Below are 14,005 nucleotides of genomic sequence, written 5' to 3'. Positions count from 1 at the left end.
AAGCTTTCGGGCCCATGTTTACTCGGGCTGCCAGTGTGTGTTGTCGAGCCAACCGAGGCCAGCCGACCAGACGCTTCTCGACCCGCCCGTCACGTCACCCCCCAATTCTCATCCCATCCCAACGGGGGGGTTCTGGCAAAGCAATGTGTTAGCGCTCGTCAGCCCTCGGAGCCCTGGTGGTGGTGGTTGTGTCTCGATGCCTCATTTCGCGCAAGAGGCCAGCGTCTGTCTCGTCTGCATCGTCTGCACAGAGGGTGGACACCGCTACTTGGACAGCGCCTCTTGCACGGGGAGCCAATGCGTCCCAGCGCACGTCGTCTAGCGTCACTCGAGACGGCCTGAGATAAATTCGCCCACGTCGCCATCTTCTCGCCCTTTTGGCACAACTCGCTCCATCCTTGCCGCAGCCGGTCGCGCTGCCCTCGACGCCAACGATGCCTTTCTCTTGCGACGCGCCCGCCGACACGCTAAAAGGCGGGGTCACCTGAACCGGACTCGGCCTTGGCATTCGCGCGCCCACTGAAATTCTTTCCCCGCCGTCATTCTCACACTTTTTTTTTTCTCTTGGGAAAGCTTGCAACTTTCCCCGGCCGCTGTCTTTGCTCAAAGAACCACGGTCTATTTTCTTTCAGTGATACCCCAGCAGCTCTTGTCTGTTCCTCGACAAGCATTTTTCTTTTATTTTCACGTCATGCCCATCTCAAACGGCGACGCCATGACCAACACCACCGTCGACGCCCTGGACCACACCAAGGCGCTTGAGATCCTCAAGAACGAGTATCCTGAGCACGATGGCATTGATGTCAAGACGCTCATCGACTCCAAGAAGAACGGCGGTCTGACCTACAATGACTTCCTCATGCTTCCCGGCTACATTGGTGCGTTTGCCTTGCAATTTTGCCATCCCAGGCCTACCCTGCCGAACACAAACTTTTTTTGGCACTCTGGTCATGTAATCGCACCATCCTAACAGAGCCACAGGCTTCCCCGCGGCTGAGGTTGCCCTTGATACCCCAATCACGAAGCGCATTTCCCTGAAGACCCCCTTTGTCTCTTCCCCCATGGACACGGTCACTGAGCACAACATGGCGATCCACATTGCGCTCCTCGGAGGTCTTGGTGTCATCCACCACAACTGCTCCCAGGAGGACCAAGCCGAGATGGTGCGCAAAGTCAAGCGCTTTGAGAACGGCTTCATCTTGGACCCTGTCGTCATTTCGCCCACCACTACCGTTGGACAGGCAAAGGCCCTCAAGGAGAAGTGGGGATTCGGTGGCTTCCCCGTCACTGGTAAGTCAGACGCACTCCTTCTGCCCCCTTGCATTGTGATGATTACCTTTTCAATTTTTAACTTTCGTTCATCCGCAACGATTCCGTCGTGCTGTGGAGAAAATATGCCTGAAATGCTTCAAATTTGCCAATTTTTTCAGTTCTTGCAATCCGCAATTGCTAACGATGGCTGCAGAGAATGGTACCCTGCGCTCTAAGCTTGTTGGTATTATCACACCCCGCGACATTCAGTTCCACGACAAGCTCGACGACCCCGTCACTGCGGTTATGTCGACCGACCTCGTAACTGCCCGCCACGGCGTCGAACTCAAGGAGGCCAACGACATCCTCAACAAGTCCAAGAAGGGCAAGCTTCCCATTGTTGATGAGAACTTCAACCTCATTGCGCTGCTGTCGCGCTCCGACTTGATGAAGAACCTCAACTTCCCTCTTGCCTCTAAGCTCCCCCACTCCAAGCAGTTGATCGCTGCCGCTGCCATTGGTACCCGGCCAGAGGACAAGATTCGTCTGCAGAAGCTTGTAGACGCTGGTCTCGACATTGTCATCCTTGACAGCAGCCAGGGTAACAGCATGTACCAGATCGAAATGATCAAGTACGTCAAGCAGACATACCCCCAGCTTGATGTCATTGGCGGCAACGTCGTCACCCGCGAACAAGCCGCTGCGCTTATCGCCGCCGGGGCCGACGGTCTGCGCATTGGTATGGGCAGTGGAAGCGCCTGCATTACCCAGGAAGTCATGGCTGTTGGAAGGCCCCAAGCCACTTCTGTCTTCAACGTCACGTCTTTTGCCCGACGATTCGGCGTGCCCTGCATTGCCGATGGTGGTATCCAGAACGTTGGCCACATTGTCAAGGGTCTCGCCATGGGCGCATCCACTGTCATGATGGGTGGTCTTCTTGCCGGCACCACCGAGTCTCCTGGAGAGTACTTTGTCAGCCGCGACGGTCAGCTCGTCAAGGCCTACCGTGGTATGGGCAGTATCGCTGCTATGGAAGACAAGAAGGCAGGAGGCGGTGCTCAAGACTCCAAGGCCAGCAATGCTGGTACTGCGCGCTACTTCTCCGAGGGTGACCGTGTCTTGGTCGCTCAGGGTGTCTCTGGATCTGTCCAGGACCGTGGCTCCATTACCAAGTTCGTTCCCTACCTTATGGCTGGTGTTCAGCACTCTCTGCAGGACATTGGTGTCAAGAGCCTTACAGAGCTCCACGAGGGTGTTTCAAACGGAACCGTCAGGTTCGAATTGCGAACTGCCAGCGCACAGGCTGAGGGTAACGTCCACGGACTGCACAGCTTCGATAAGAAGCTCTACTCTTAGGCGATTGAGGGACAAAAGTGATTCAATGCATTGGGAGGGCGTTAAGTGGATTGTTGGGCTATAGGATTCTCTCATTATTAGACACGCGATATGCAAAGATGACTGATGATCACACGTTATTGGAGCAATGGATAGGCCAAAAAGCAATGATACCATGAACTCTGTTCATTTTTAACGTACAAACTGTATTTTGAGCGGGGAGAGGGTGATGCTGCCGCGGATTTCCCAACGACATCTTGACCCGCGTCCCTCACCGCGCTAGGTTTAACCTCGGCTTCTTCCCGTGTCATACCACCTACACCTCACATGTGTTGACCACGCCCTCTCTTTGTTAGCTATGCTCAAGACAAATCCAATCTCGCTCAAGATCAAAGCCCAATTCTCATTGTCGAGTTTTCAGAATCCGATACGACCAGCTGTTCGCTCATCCTCAACTCTTCTACTGCAGCACCACGCGCGACCCTTGCTCGGGTTGACAACAAGCTTACCTCTTGACCAGCGAGGGATACTTAGACTCCAGAAGTGCAGCATGTCTACAAGGCCAGATCATCAATCACCCAAGAAACCGGCCAAGACGCCTGTTGTTCCCAGGCCAAGCGCAAGGTAGGCTGGAGTCCAAATTACATTGATAGGCAACGAGCCGAACTTGTTACACGGCACATGCTAAAAATACCAAGCGTACTCTTAATATCTCCAACAAATCAAATTTTGCTCCTCCATCGCGTGTCAAAGGCTTCTACCTTTGCTTCTGCACATGTCTTCCCTGGTGGTGCAGTCTCAAAGACCCACGATGGCGAGATGCCTGGTCCAGACCATCCTGACAGGCATCGAGATGGACCCGCATATCGCATGGCAGCCATCCGCGAGACATTTGAAGAATGCGGTATCGTCCTAGCCAAGAGCAAGAAGACTGGTAAACTATTTACCGAAATCAGCGACGAGGAAAGAGAGCAAGGTAGAAAAGCCGTTCATAGCGGCGAAATCAAGTTTGGAGACTTGTTGGAAAAATGGGGAGCAGTACCCGACACTGAATCACTAATTCCCTTTACCCGCTGGGTAACGCCACAGGTAACGCCCGAGAGCCTGCCCAAGCGTTTTACGACACAAATGTATATTTACCTGCTCCCTCTTGGCTCTGGGTCACCAACAAAGCATACCGCTCCCCAGGGCACGCCACCCGCTTTGGGCCTGGAAGAAGAGGCCGAAATCATCATTCCGAAGCCCAGGCACGACGGAGGCATCGAACACACTGCCGCACGTTTCTTGCCTCCAAACAAATGGATTGATCTCGCACGGCAAAACAGAATCATCTTGTTTCCCCCGCAATTCTTCCTCACACTCATGCTCTCCCCGTATCTAGCTGCAACCGTAACTTCGCCATCTTCACCTACTCCCTCACTATCTGAACTCCAGGCCGAGCGCGATAGACTCCTTGATTTCCTGCAGAAGCCACGCATCTACAATGGCCAGCCTGAGGTTCCGTTCACTGAAGCTTGTATCTCGCCCATTGTCTTAGGCAAGGGTGAGTACGGTGAGAGCGAGCAGGATGGTATTGGCGGCGTAGATAAGAGCACAGCCGTGCTTGTTTTGGATCGACCGGGCAAAGAAGTGGAGGACCAGGGACAGGGTAGGAGAGGGATTAGGGAGTGGGTCATCACTGCGAAGTTTAAGAAGGAGGGGCCGAGGGATGTGGATGTTAAGAGGAGGGAGGAGATTCTAGGGAAGGGGGTCAAGGGAAAGTTGTAGACGTGAAATCGACGGTGTTGGAAGGATAGTCGGGTTTCTCTGGTGCGAGTCTATTAGGACGGAATTACGACTTTGTTGATATGATGGAATGTGGTGCGTTGGTCAGTGACATGCAAGGCACGATCCATCGTCTTACTGTGGCGTCTATGTACCTCGTTCCCCCGCATTGCTGATCTTCTTGCATGCATACGACTTGTCCCCGGCCCGGTGCGCCCGCTCGGCATATTGCATGCCGAGTCGTATATAGTGTTCTCGAGATATATACAATTGAGTCGCGAACTGTGTCACTGAATCATCAACATCTAACGGGTCCATCTCGAGCACAATAGCTATGTTAACATTGGCATGGACAATTATTACACTCTTACTATTCCCATTGGACATTTTAGCAGCAGGATGTTGGCGAGACACCATCTGCACAGGACCAACTGAAGCCGCATTCCCCGGTCCGTGACCTCTCCTTTTCTCTCTCCCCCCGAAATTCTCATTTTCACTCCAACTTACTCCTAACATTGTCACCCAAAAGGACCCTGGGACCAATCAATCTACGCACCCCGCAACCGCACCGTGCGCCCCCGCTCCGTCTTCACACTGCGCGACCGTCGTCCTGCCAGCTACCCGCGCACCGCCACTCTGCGCGGCAACGGCACGACCGTTGTATTCGACTTCGGCTACGAAGTCGGCGGCATTGCAACGCTTACATATACCAGCAACGGCACGGGCACCATCGGCATCGCCTTTTCCGAAGCACTGAACTGGGTTGGCTACTCATCTGATTCATCAAACGGAAAATTCTCAAGAGAAGGAGATGGAGCGTTGTATTTCAACGTTTCCGGCGGCGCGGGACCAGGGTCGTATACGATGCCGGATGAGGTGCTAAGAGGCGGGTTTAAATACATGACTGTGTTCCTGCTTACGGATACGGCGACGCATGTTGTACTGACCGATGCGCAGCTGGAATTGAGTTTTCAGCCTACGTGGTCGAATTTACGCGCGTACCAGGGGTATTTTTACTGTGACGACTCGTGGCTTAATGCTATTTGGTATGGTGGTGCGTATACGCTGCAAACGAATGCTGTGCCGCCGAATACCGGGCGGTGGGTCCCTATGCTCGACAAGGGGTGGGCGAATAATGGGACGTTGGGGTCTGGGTCGAGTATCTTGGTTGACGGGGCGAAGAGGGATCGGGCGGTTTGGCCGGGGGATATGGGGATTGCGGTGCCGTCTGCGTTTGTGAGTACGGGGGATATGGAGAGTGTGCGGAATGCGTTGCAGGTCATGTTTGATTATCAGAATGAAGATGGGTCGTTGCCGGAATCTGGGCCGCCTTTGTTGCAGCAGAAGAGCGATACGTACCATATGTGGACGCTGATCGGGACGTACAACTACATGCTGTACACTGGCGACGCAGACTTTGTTCTGAAGAACTGGGCCAAGTACCTCAAGGCCATTGACTACATCTACGCCAAAGTAGACTCGTCGGGACTCCTCAATCAAACCGGTATTCGCGACTGGGGCCGCTGGAATACCGGCTCCAACAACACAGCCGCAAACGTCCTTCTCTTTCACACCCTCCAAGCCAGCGCCCTCCTCGCAACCTGGCTCAACGACACCACCTCCCTAGCCTCCACATGGCGCACCCGCGCCATCTCCCTCCAAACCGCCCTCCTAACCCACTCCTTCGACCCCTCCTACGGCGCCTTCCGCGATAATGCCACAAGCACATCTCTCCACCCCCAAGACGCCAACAGCCTCGCCCTCCTCTTCTCCCTCGTCCCACCAAACTCCTCAACCGCATCTTCAATCTCCACCGCCTTGACCCTCAACTGGACCCCGCTCGGCGCCCAACCCCCCGAACTCCCCGGTAACATCTCCCCCTTCATCTCCGGCTTCGAAATCCAAGCGCACTTTAAATCCCGCCGCGCAGACCGCGGCCTCGATCTCATACGCCGAAGTTGGGGCTGGTACGCTAAGCACCTCAACGGCACGTATAGTAGTACCGTCATCGAGGGGTACAGGACGGATGGAACGTTTGGGTATCGCGCGGAGAGGGGGTATGAGAATGATGCGAGTTATGTGAGTCATAGTCATGGCTGGAGTAGTGGTCCGACGAGCGCGTTGACGGAGTGGGTGGCGGGATTAAGGGTTACGGAGCCTAAGGGGAGGAGGTGGGAGGTTCAGCCCGGATTTGGGGATTTGAAGAGGGCGGAGGCGGGGTTTAAGACGGGGTTGGGGGTGTTTAGGGTTAAGTGGGAGAGGAGGGAGGGGGGGTATGGGGTTGTGGTTGAGACGCCGGTGGGGACGAGGGGTGTGGTGAAATTGCCGGTTGAGGGGGAGGGTGGCGAGGTGGTGGTTAATGAGGTTGTTTTGGGGAGGGAGGAATATGTGGTTGAGGATGGGCAGGCGGTGTTTGAGTTGGCGGGTGGGAAGTATAGTATTCGTGTTTCGAACTAGGATTCGATTTACTAGAAATACAGTGAAATATTAGTGTATGCTCATCTTCTGTTACGTTGAGTACTGCGGACTGACATACTTTAGGACATGATATAAGACTGCCGACTGCAAATTGCTGTAGCCAACCGGTGTGTCTTTCCGTCAAAGCAAACGTGTAGACATTATTAGTTGCCACGCTACGTATAGACGATTTCACATCAACAATTTGAATCAGGTAAATCATGTTGCTATATCGAAAAAAAAGATACTTATCTCTCTGTGGAATCACGCAAGACATACCACACTTAGACCTCTTCTCACCACCCCTTAACCCTCAAATATATAAATCTCTTTTTTTCACTACTTCATACCCTTAAAAAAAACCTTACTCCTCCCCAATCTTATAAACATACTTAACCGCACTCGCCTTCCCCTCCTTCAAATCCCTCAATCCCGTCTGCACACCCTGCAACCCCCCCGGCACAACCTCAAACGGATGTCCCTTAAACCAGCCTTCCTGCAACCCCCTCGCCATCCACCTAAACATGACATGCGCAAAGTCTGCATCCTCTTTATGCGCCGACCCCACATGCGTCATCGTCACCGTCAAAGTCTTCGGTAGATCATCCTCCTTTTTACTAGGCAGCACGAGCGCAATCGCGCCATTGGGCTCAATCACCTTGCTGATATTGATGTACGAGCCTTTTTCGGACACGCCGTCAAAGGCGTAAGTAAGTTTTTCTCCTTGAAGCGCATCTCGGATCCCTTTTACGACGGCTTCGTCGCCGTTGCGGTAATCGACGACTGTGTCGCCTCTGGAACGGTCTAGTAGCGATTCAACATAGGAGATACCGCGGCCTGCGACGGCGATGATGGGATGGATATTCGCTTTTTGAGCTATTTTAATGGCAAAGGCGCCGACGGCGGTGGCGCCGCCGTAGACGACTAGGGGTAGCTTTTTGCCGTCTGGCACGGGAGTCCATGGGTCCGGGAGACCGAGGCGCAACTGGAGTCCGATTGCTGATGTCATGGCGGCGAGGGGGATTGTAGATGCTTCTTCGAAAGACACGGATTTGGGGATGTGGAAAGTCGTGTGTTGCCAGCCTACGGCATACTCTGCGAAGCTGCCGCCAGGCGTCATCATTTCGTGGAAGGAAGCGACGCGGTCTCCTGGCTTGAACTCGTAGACTTCGGAGCCGACGCTGTGCACATAGCCAGCAATATCGTCGCCCGTGTTGGCATCATTCATATAGCCCATTTCAAGGAGTTTCCTATTTGTTGGTCCTTGTGTTAGATCGGAACGATATCTTGGAGGTGAAAAGGATTCATGGAGATGGCGTGAATGGTAAAGAAAGGAAGAAAACTTACCAGTCCTTAGGATTACTTCCGCTCACTACAACCTTGATAATGACTTGCTTGGGACCTGGCTGTGGAATCTCAACATCCTTGATCGTAACCACCATGCCCTTAGAAACCTGAGCTTCCTTCATTTTTGTCTGATTTAGGTTGATATCTTTTCCTTCCCTCTAGACAAGACAATGTATTCAAGGCCAAAAAAGATCTGAATTCTTAACTAGTTCAAGAGGGATATACTCGAATCTTGTATCAATGATATTGGAACGACACAGTCAGTAATAGTGGTAGGATAGTGGGGTAAATGCCACTTCATATTATCTTTAAATATAAGAATATAGTATTGATCAGCACCTTTTGCACTCCCAGGTCTTCCATCCGTTTCTCGTCCGTTCCTGTATCCATTAGCGTGCGTTCAGTGGACCCAGAAGCTCGAAAATGACGTTTGCGGGGTTATTGAGTAAAAGTGGAATTGTACTAGTAGGTTGATCCCGAGGTCATGATGTTTAGAGCTGCTACTTACTTTCCGATTGCGCCGAGATTGGCCGAAGAGTACTTGGTGCCATGCGAAAACACGGTGAAAATAAATTTTACTATCATCATGGCATTACATAAACAGTCATGAAAAACAGACTGTCATAGACATTAGAAAGGAAATGCTACTGACGGGACTGATGCAAGAGCAGCCTACGATTCGACCAAGACAGTTACACCAGAGAAAAACCAAAACGATCAAGACATGACCAGTGCATCGCAATACAGCCCAAAATGCAGTCTAACAAAACAGCCAACGAATCCGCATCGCTGCCATGGGCAGAAAGATGGTATACAAACGCCAACCCAGCCGGCCAACCGTGTCATTGATACTTCTAAATGTGAATTTTCATGCTTGAGACGTGAGAGTGTGACAGGGAAAAGGGTAACGTAAAGTTGAGAGATATGCAATCGAAAGGAAACGAACATGAGACTGGGAAGTCTCATAGAAGAAGCATCAAACCCCTAATAATGCATTCTCTGAATACTTGCGTGTTGTTCTCTCCAGGAAGAAAGCAATCAACGCCAAACACCCTTAGAGTTAGGCATCAGGCTAGTACCTCTCGCAGAAGAGCCACTGGTAATGCGAACAGGTGCTCGCGAACTTAGGCTTGCCGGCGCCTCCCGTGGTCGGTCGTCACCATTAGCTACAGTAGTACGTCTCGCAGCACCTTTCATGATGGGCGTGACTCGCGGACTGAGTACGCTGTGTTTCCAGTCAGCGTCGTGATTGGACTTGACCATGCGGCGTGCTGCACCCGCAGATAGAAGTGAGTTCTCGCCAGGCGGACTTCCAATGGTCGCTGCGGTTGGGCTGCGGCGCCGGTGAGCGCGGCTGATTGGTACCGAGCCTGCATTGGTAGAAGAGCGCCGCCTAATTGCGTGGCTAATCTTGCGTGCATCTGATGCTGTCCACTTTTCTCCTTCTGAGCTGGAATTACCGCTATCTGCTTCAGCCGCAGCATCAGAAGATGCGCTCTGTACGTGACTCAACCCAGAACCACGCGGGTTGCTGGCAATCTCGCGTAGAGGAGACACGCCGTCAGAATCCGAGGTATATAGGGCGGGGATGCGGGAGGTAGGCGAACCGTCTGGCCGTTTCGAAAGAGCGCCAACTGCGAATCGCGATGTGCCTTTGAGGTCCACAGACGCCCTTGGCGGCGTGGGTATGGGCGAAGAGCTGCTTCCGCCTGATCTTGGTGCGGGAGCGGGAGCGGGAGCGGTGAAGTTTGGCTGCGGCATGTCGATTGAGGTGGTAGTTGGGGTACCTTCAACATGCTCAGGTGTCTTTTGGAACTCCGCAAGTGTGCCGTTCTCAGTATCGTCCCTCCACCGTACTCCTCGCTTAATCTTCGAGGGCGACTTCTTCTTCATGGGAGAAAACTGGATGCCCTTCTTCACTCCACTCATGAGCTTCTTTCGGCGTGGTGACGCTTTAGCAGGCGATGCAGTGAGATGAGACGCACCAGCCAGTGTCGGTAAGGCCAATGGGCGCATTGGAGAGGGTTCTACGATGTTGATAGGCTTCTTTCGCTTCGGCGTGCCTTTGTAGTTCGATTCAGAGAATCCAGCGACTGACAAGCCGCCATCTGGACGAATAGCTTGTGAAGTGGCGGTTGTACACGCGTTCATGATCTTTGTTAGTAATTTGCGTGCGGCGGCGACTGCATCGGCTTCGTCCATTTGAGTGATCTGGTTCAGGATTGCAACAGTTTCAATGTGCGCTTGAACAAGCACTTGGACAATGGCAGCGTCACCGCCTCGTTCTTGGTCAAGCAGAGCATTGAAAAGTTCGCGGTCTGCATTCGATTTGAGGAGTTCGTATTCTCTTGTCAGATTGGCAGCGTCACGGCCATCGGCGTTGTTGTCCACCTCTGCCAGACCCCTCAGTCCTACTTGGAGGGCAGTGTCCATCTTACTTGTCCAATTGGTACGCTCCAAACGGCGGTGGCAATGCTGTCTTGTTTGCTCGAGCTCGGCTGAAATCCCGACCGCAGTGTCCCTCATCGCAGTGATTTGCGATGGCATCTCTTCGTTTTCCCTGATATCTCTGACGTTGTCGAATGCTGCAATCCAGGAAGAGATGAGCGAGATGCGCTTTTCAGCTTGCTTCAGTGTCTTGGACATATTGAATCGCTCTCGACGTTCGGGCTCCGAATCCGCATAGGCTTGACGTAGACGTATGATAGCATCCCGTAGAATACCGTCCTTCTTCTCGCTCTGCTTTTGGTATTTGATGAATGCACTACCCTCAAAATCCTTTTGCTTCTTCATCAATTCTTCAATCAAGTGTCTTTGCTCATCAATCTTTACTAGGTAGTCTTTGACGTGGCGGTTGACGTTGTATACGTTCTTGGTGACCTTGGTCTGGATGTTCTTCGCGCGATTGGCATAGCGTAATGTGTTTTGTGTCTCATCGTAATGGGCACTTGACGGGCTGACACAAACAATCATAACAGTGCGGCAGTTACCTCCGAGCGAGAATTTGAGCAATCGGGTGAGCTTCGAATTACGATATGGAATATGGTTGCGTTTCCGTGGATCGCACAGGGCATTGATACAGCTTCCCAATGCGAGAAGAGACTTGTTGATGTTGGCACCCTCAGTCAGTCGCTCTCCGCGGTTCTTGGTAGCACTAGCTCGCTCACTTCCCGCTAAATCGATGATACTGAGCGTAGCCATGGTGTGGGGCTCGTTGACGGAGGCGTTGCGGTCTTTGGACGAGACATTGATTTGGAGAACAGCGTGAGATCGAGACGAGGTAGCATTGGCTTCGGTAGGAGACATGGTTCGGTATTCGTTACCGCGAACAATCATATCCATGACTTCTTGAACCTACATCTTGTCAGCAATTGGGGGGCGATTCATGCAAATTCAACTTGACCAACATTTTGCGGCCTGTGGCTTGACAATCCAGCTACTGAAACTGCTTGGTTCGCATCTTCCCGTAGCATCAGGGCCTGCTTGCTGCCACCTTCCACCAGTAAGTCGCGAATCGTCTCGTTGTAGATCTCTAGGTACGAGAGTGTAATTTCCGTGGTCTTTTCATCCTGCACTTCTTGAATCTTCTCAAAGAGTTCTTGCATAGTGAGGAAGATTATGCCGGGCTGCTGTGATGTTCCACTGGACACAGGTCAGTTCTGCCCCTCCCGTGTTAAACGGCGGTGTGCATAGACATACGTGATGGTATGTGTTTTTCCACAACCTGTAGCACCATATGCAAAGACGGTTGCATTGTATCCTTCAAGCACACTATCCAACAAAGGCTTCGTCGTAGCTTCGTATACGTCGCTCTGGGAAGTCGTGTCGTCGAATACTCGGTCGAATGCAAATGTTTGATCCTTTGCTCGCTTGCCTTGAGGTCCGGTTGTTGAACGGCCGAATCTATGTATAGCGCTGTCTTCTGGGGGGTCGAATATCCTGAAACCATGTTAGCCCAACACTGGCGTGGTACTCCTGAGTTGCCATACAAGCACTTTTCATCCATGACCTTGATCACCGGCCGGATGCCCTTGTGGATTTTTGGTGCAGGCACTCCGGCCAGCGAGCCATCGCCGAGGAACAGTGTTTGGTCGTCATTGCGCGTCACCTGGGCCGCCTCTCGAATGGTGAAAGGGCGGACTCGTACGGTGACAGAGATGGAGGACGCGCCCGCAGCGGCCATGGTTGCGCCGTGGGGATATGAACTGAAACGTCAGTTACGGTACACAGCGTCTGGTATTGAGCAGCACGCTGTATGTAAAGAGTGGTGGTGTGGCTGACTGGTGGGCTCAATGACGGTGTTGGACTGCTCCCCAACTTCTGTTGTCCGACGCACGGCCACAGTAAACAGACAGGGGTCTCGAATAGGGCAACCACGACCCTGAATGCCAAGACCGGCCTCCCATCTCCACCTTTTCCGACCTATGGCAAAGGCTAGTTTCGTCTCATGACCCTACTACACTGGCACATTGCCACCACCTTCTGCTTCATCTCTAGTACATATCATCAAATTATTGGGCACCATAGCAGTACAGAAAAGTAGTGGGAGATGCGCATCTCATTCAAGTAACTACAGACATCAAAATATAAACAAGCAAGCCATCAAATCATCCAATCATCGCCACGGCACCTCCTCCACGCAAGATCTTCAACGCTCAGCTCCCATGGCCCATTCACGCTTATCCAGCTAGTTAGGTTTTTGGGCCTGCATCAACTGCAATCAGCCATCTACGCAGTGCACTTCTGCCACTGCACGTACACAACTTGGGTGAACTTAAGATCAGTAGAGTCGGTGGTGAGCAGACCAGTGGCGGAGGAGTTGGTGGTAGTCAGGCGGACTTGTGAGTTGATGTTGAGCATGCCAGTAGTGCCGCAAGGCGACCACACAACCGACGTGCTATCGGCCGTGTCATGCTTGAGGTAGTCGCCGTTGGCGGGTCCCTCGAAGGTGTATTGGGTGCTGGTCTGAAGACGGCGTTAGAGCTAGTTCTTAGTGCCTCACATCACAGTATAGACTTACCTGAGCAGTCTGGCCAGAGAAGTAGTAGGTTGACTTGAGTGTGCCGGTGACACCCTTTTGGATGGCAGAGTAACCGCGGTAGTCGGCAGACAGGATGGAGTACTGGAAGCCTCCAGGGTATTTGATGTCCACGTTCAGCTGGCAGTTCTTACGCTGCTCAGTGACGGCGATGCCGGGACCAATTGAAGCAATGTAGGAGTCGAAGATGAGCGTAACGACAGTCCTGTCACTGCTGATTTGGGAGCTCATGGTTCCCTGTGGGCAACCGGTTCCTCCATAGCTGACACCGCGGATGGTAACCTGTCCTGTGTAAGCTATGTGTCCTCTGATCTCTTGTGTGTAGCAAGACGCTTACCGAACCCGCTGGTGGAGCATCACCGAGCTCGACGGTCGGCATGGCAGGTGCTGCTGCCGCGAGAGGAAGGAGAGCCAAGAACCACTTCATGTTGGGTGATTGATTGATAATCTTTCTGTGATACAAAAAGTGGAGGTATTGCTATGGGAGAATGTGCTCGGAGTGGAAGCTGAGTGACGATCATATGGGCAAATGGACCAGATTATATACCTTTTCAACCGGCATCTTCTCATTTCCCGTGAGTGCGGCAGTCAGCACCGTAGCAACCATCTGGTGAGTTTCAGCAGCAGCCTACAGAGCACGATAACCGCTGCCAAGTGCCGCCTGCAATATCGAAAAACGGCTGAACAAAACGCCCACTTGCTTTCATAGGACTAGGACTCGATATTCTGCTCAGCTGAGGTATTGTATCCATTGCCAAGCTGTAACTTGTTTCCGCTGTGGTAACTGTAACTCGTCTGTATGGCTGAATCTAA

At 52.4% G+C, this 14,005-nt stretch overlaps 6 protein-coding genes across 6 annotated transcripts; 3 read left to right on the top strand and 3 right to left on the bottom strand.

Moving 5' to 3' along the window:
• Nucleotides 1-691: 691 nt before the first annotated feature.
• COCCADRAFT_3406 (uncharacterized protein) lies at nt 692-2,607 on the top strand (the record flags this gene model as incomplete). Its single annotated transcript, XM_007712104.1, has 3 exons — nt 692-878; nt 982-1,290; nt 1,466-2,607. The coding sequence occupies 3 exons, from the start codon at nt 692-694 to the stop codon at nt 2,605-2,607; spliced, it is 1,638 nt and encodes a 545-aa protein (XP_007710294.1).
• Nucleotides 2,608-3,136: 529 nt separating this feature from the next.
• Nucleotides 3,137-4,353, top strand: COCCADRAFT_91005 (uncharacterized protein; the record flags this gene model as incomplete). Its single annotated transcript, XM_007712148.1, has 2 exons — nt 3,137-3,210; nt 3,285-4,353. The coding sequence occupies 2 exons, from the start codon at nt 3,137-3,139 to the stop codon at nt 4,351-4,353; spliced, it is 1,143 nt and encodes a 380-aa protein (XP_007710338.1).
• A 331-nt stretch (nt 4,354-4,684) lies between these two features.
• COCCADRAFT_35112 (glycoside hydrolase family 78 protein) lies at nt 4,685-6,807 on the top strand (the record flags this gene model as incomplete). Its single annotated transcript, XM_007712130.1, has 3 exons — nt 4,685-4,799; nt 4,880-6,429; nt 6,481-6,807. 3 exons carry the CDS (start codon nt 4,685-4,687, stop codon nt 6,805-6,807), a joined length of 1,992 nt encoding a protein of 663 aa, XP_007710320.1.
• A 364-nt stretch (nt 6,808-7,171) lies between these two features.
• Nucleotides 7,172-8,276, bottom strand: COCCADRAFT_3404 (uncharacterized protein; the record flags this gene model as incomplete). The annotated part of the gene is made up of 2 exons (XM_007712103.1): nt 7,172-8,057; nt 8,155-8,276. The coding sequence occupies 2 exons, from the start codon at nt 8,274-8,276 to the stop codon at nt 7,172-7,174; spliced, it is 1,008 nt and encodes a 335-aa protein (XP_007710293.1).
• A 916-nt stretch (nt 8,277-9,192) lies between these two features.
• On the bottom strand, nt 9,193-12,337 carry COCCADRAFT_91060 (uncharacterized protein; the record flags this gene model as incomplete). Its single annotated transcript, XM_007712147.1, has 4 exons — nt 9,193-11,508; nt 11,562-11,796; nt 11,854-12,093; nt 12,144-12,337. The coding sequence occupies 4 exons, from the start codon at nt 12,335-12,337 to the stop codon at nt 9,193-9,195; spliced, it is 2,985 nt and encodes a 994-aa protein (XP_007710337.1).
• Nucleotides 12,338-12,882: 545 nt separating this feature from the next.
• COCCADRAFT_24666 (uncharacterized protein) lies at nt 12,883-13,619 on the bottom strand (the record flags this gene model as incomplete). The annotated part of the gene is made up of 3 exons (XM_007712115.1): nt 12,883-13,119; nt 13,175-13,474; nt 13,530-13,619. The coding sequence occupies 3 exons, from the start codon at nt 13,617-13,619 to the stop codon at nt 12,883-12,885; spliced, it is 627 nt and encodes a 208-aa protein (XP_007710305.1).
• Nucleotides 13,620-14,005: the final 386 nt, after the last annotated feature.

This window comes from Bipolaris zeicola (genome assembly GCF_000523435.1).
Source record: "Bipolaris zeicola 26-R-13 unplaced genomic scaffold scaffold_39, whole genome shotgun sequence".
Classification (NCBI taxonomy): domain Eukaryota; kingdom Fungi; phylum Ascomycota; class Dothideomycetes; order Pleosporales; family Pleosporaceae; genus Bipolaris; species Bipolaris zeicola.
The sequence above is the reverse complement of the archived record's forward strand: the minus strand, read 5'-3'. Positions and strand labels throughout refer to the sequence as shown.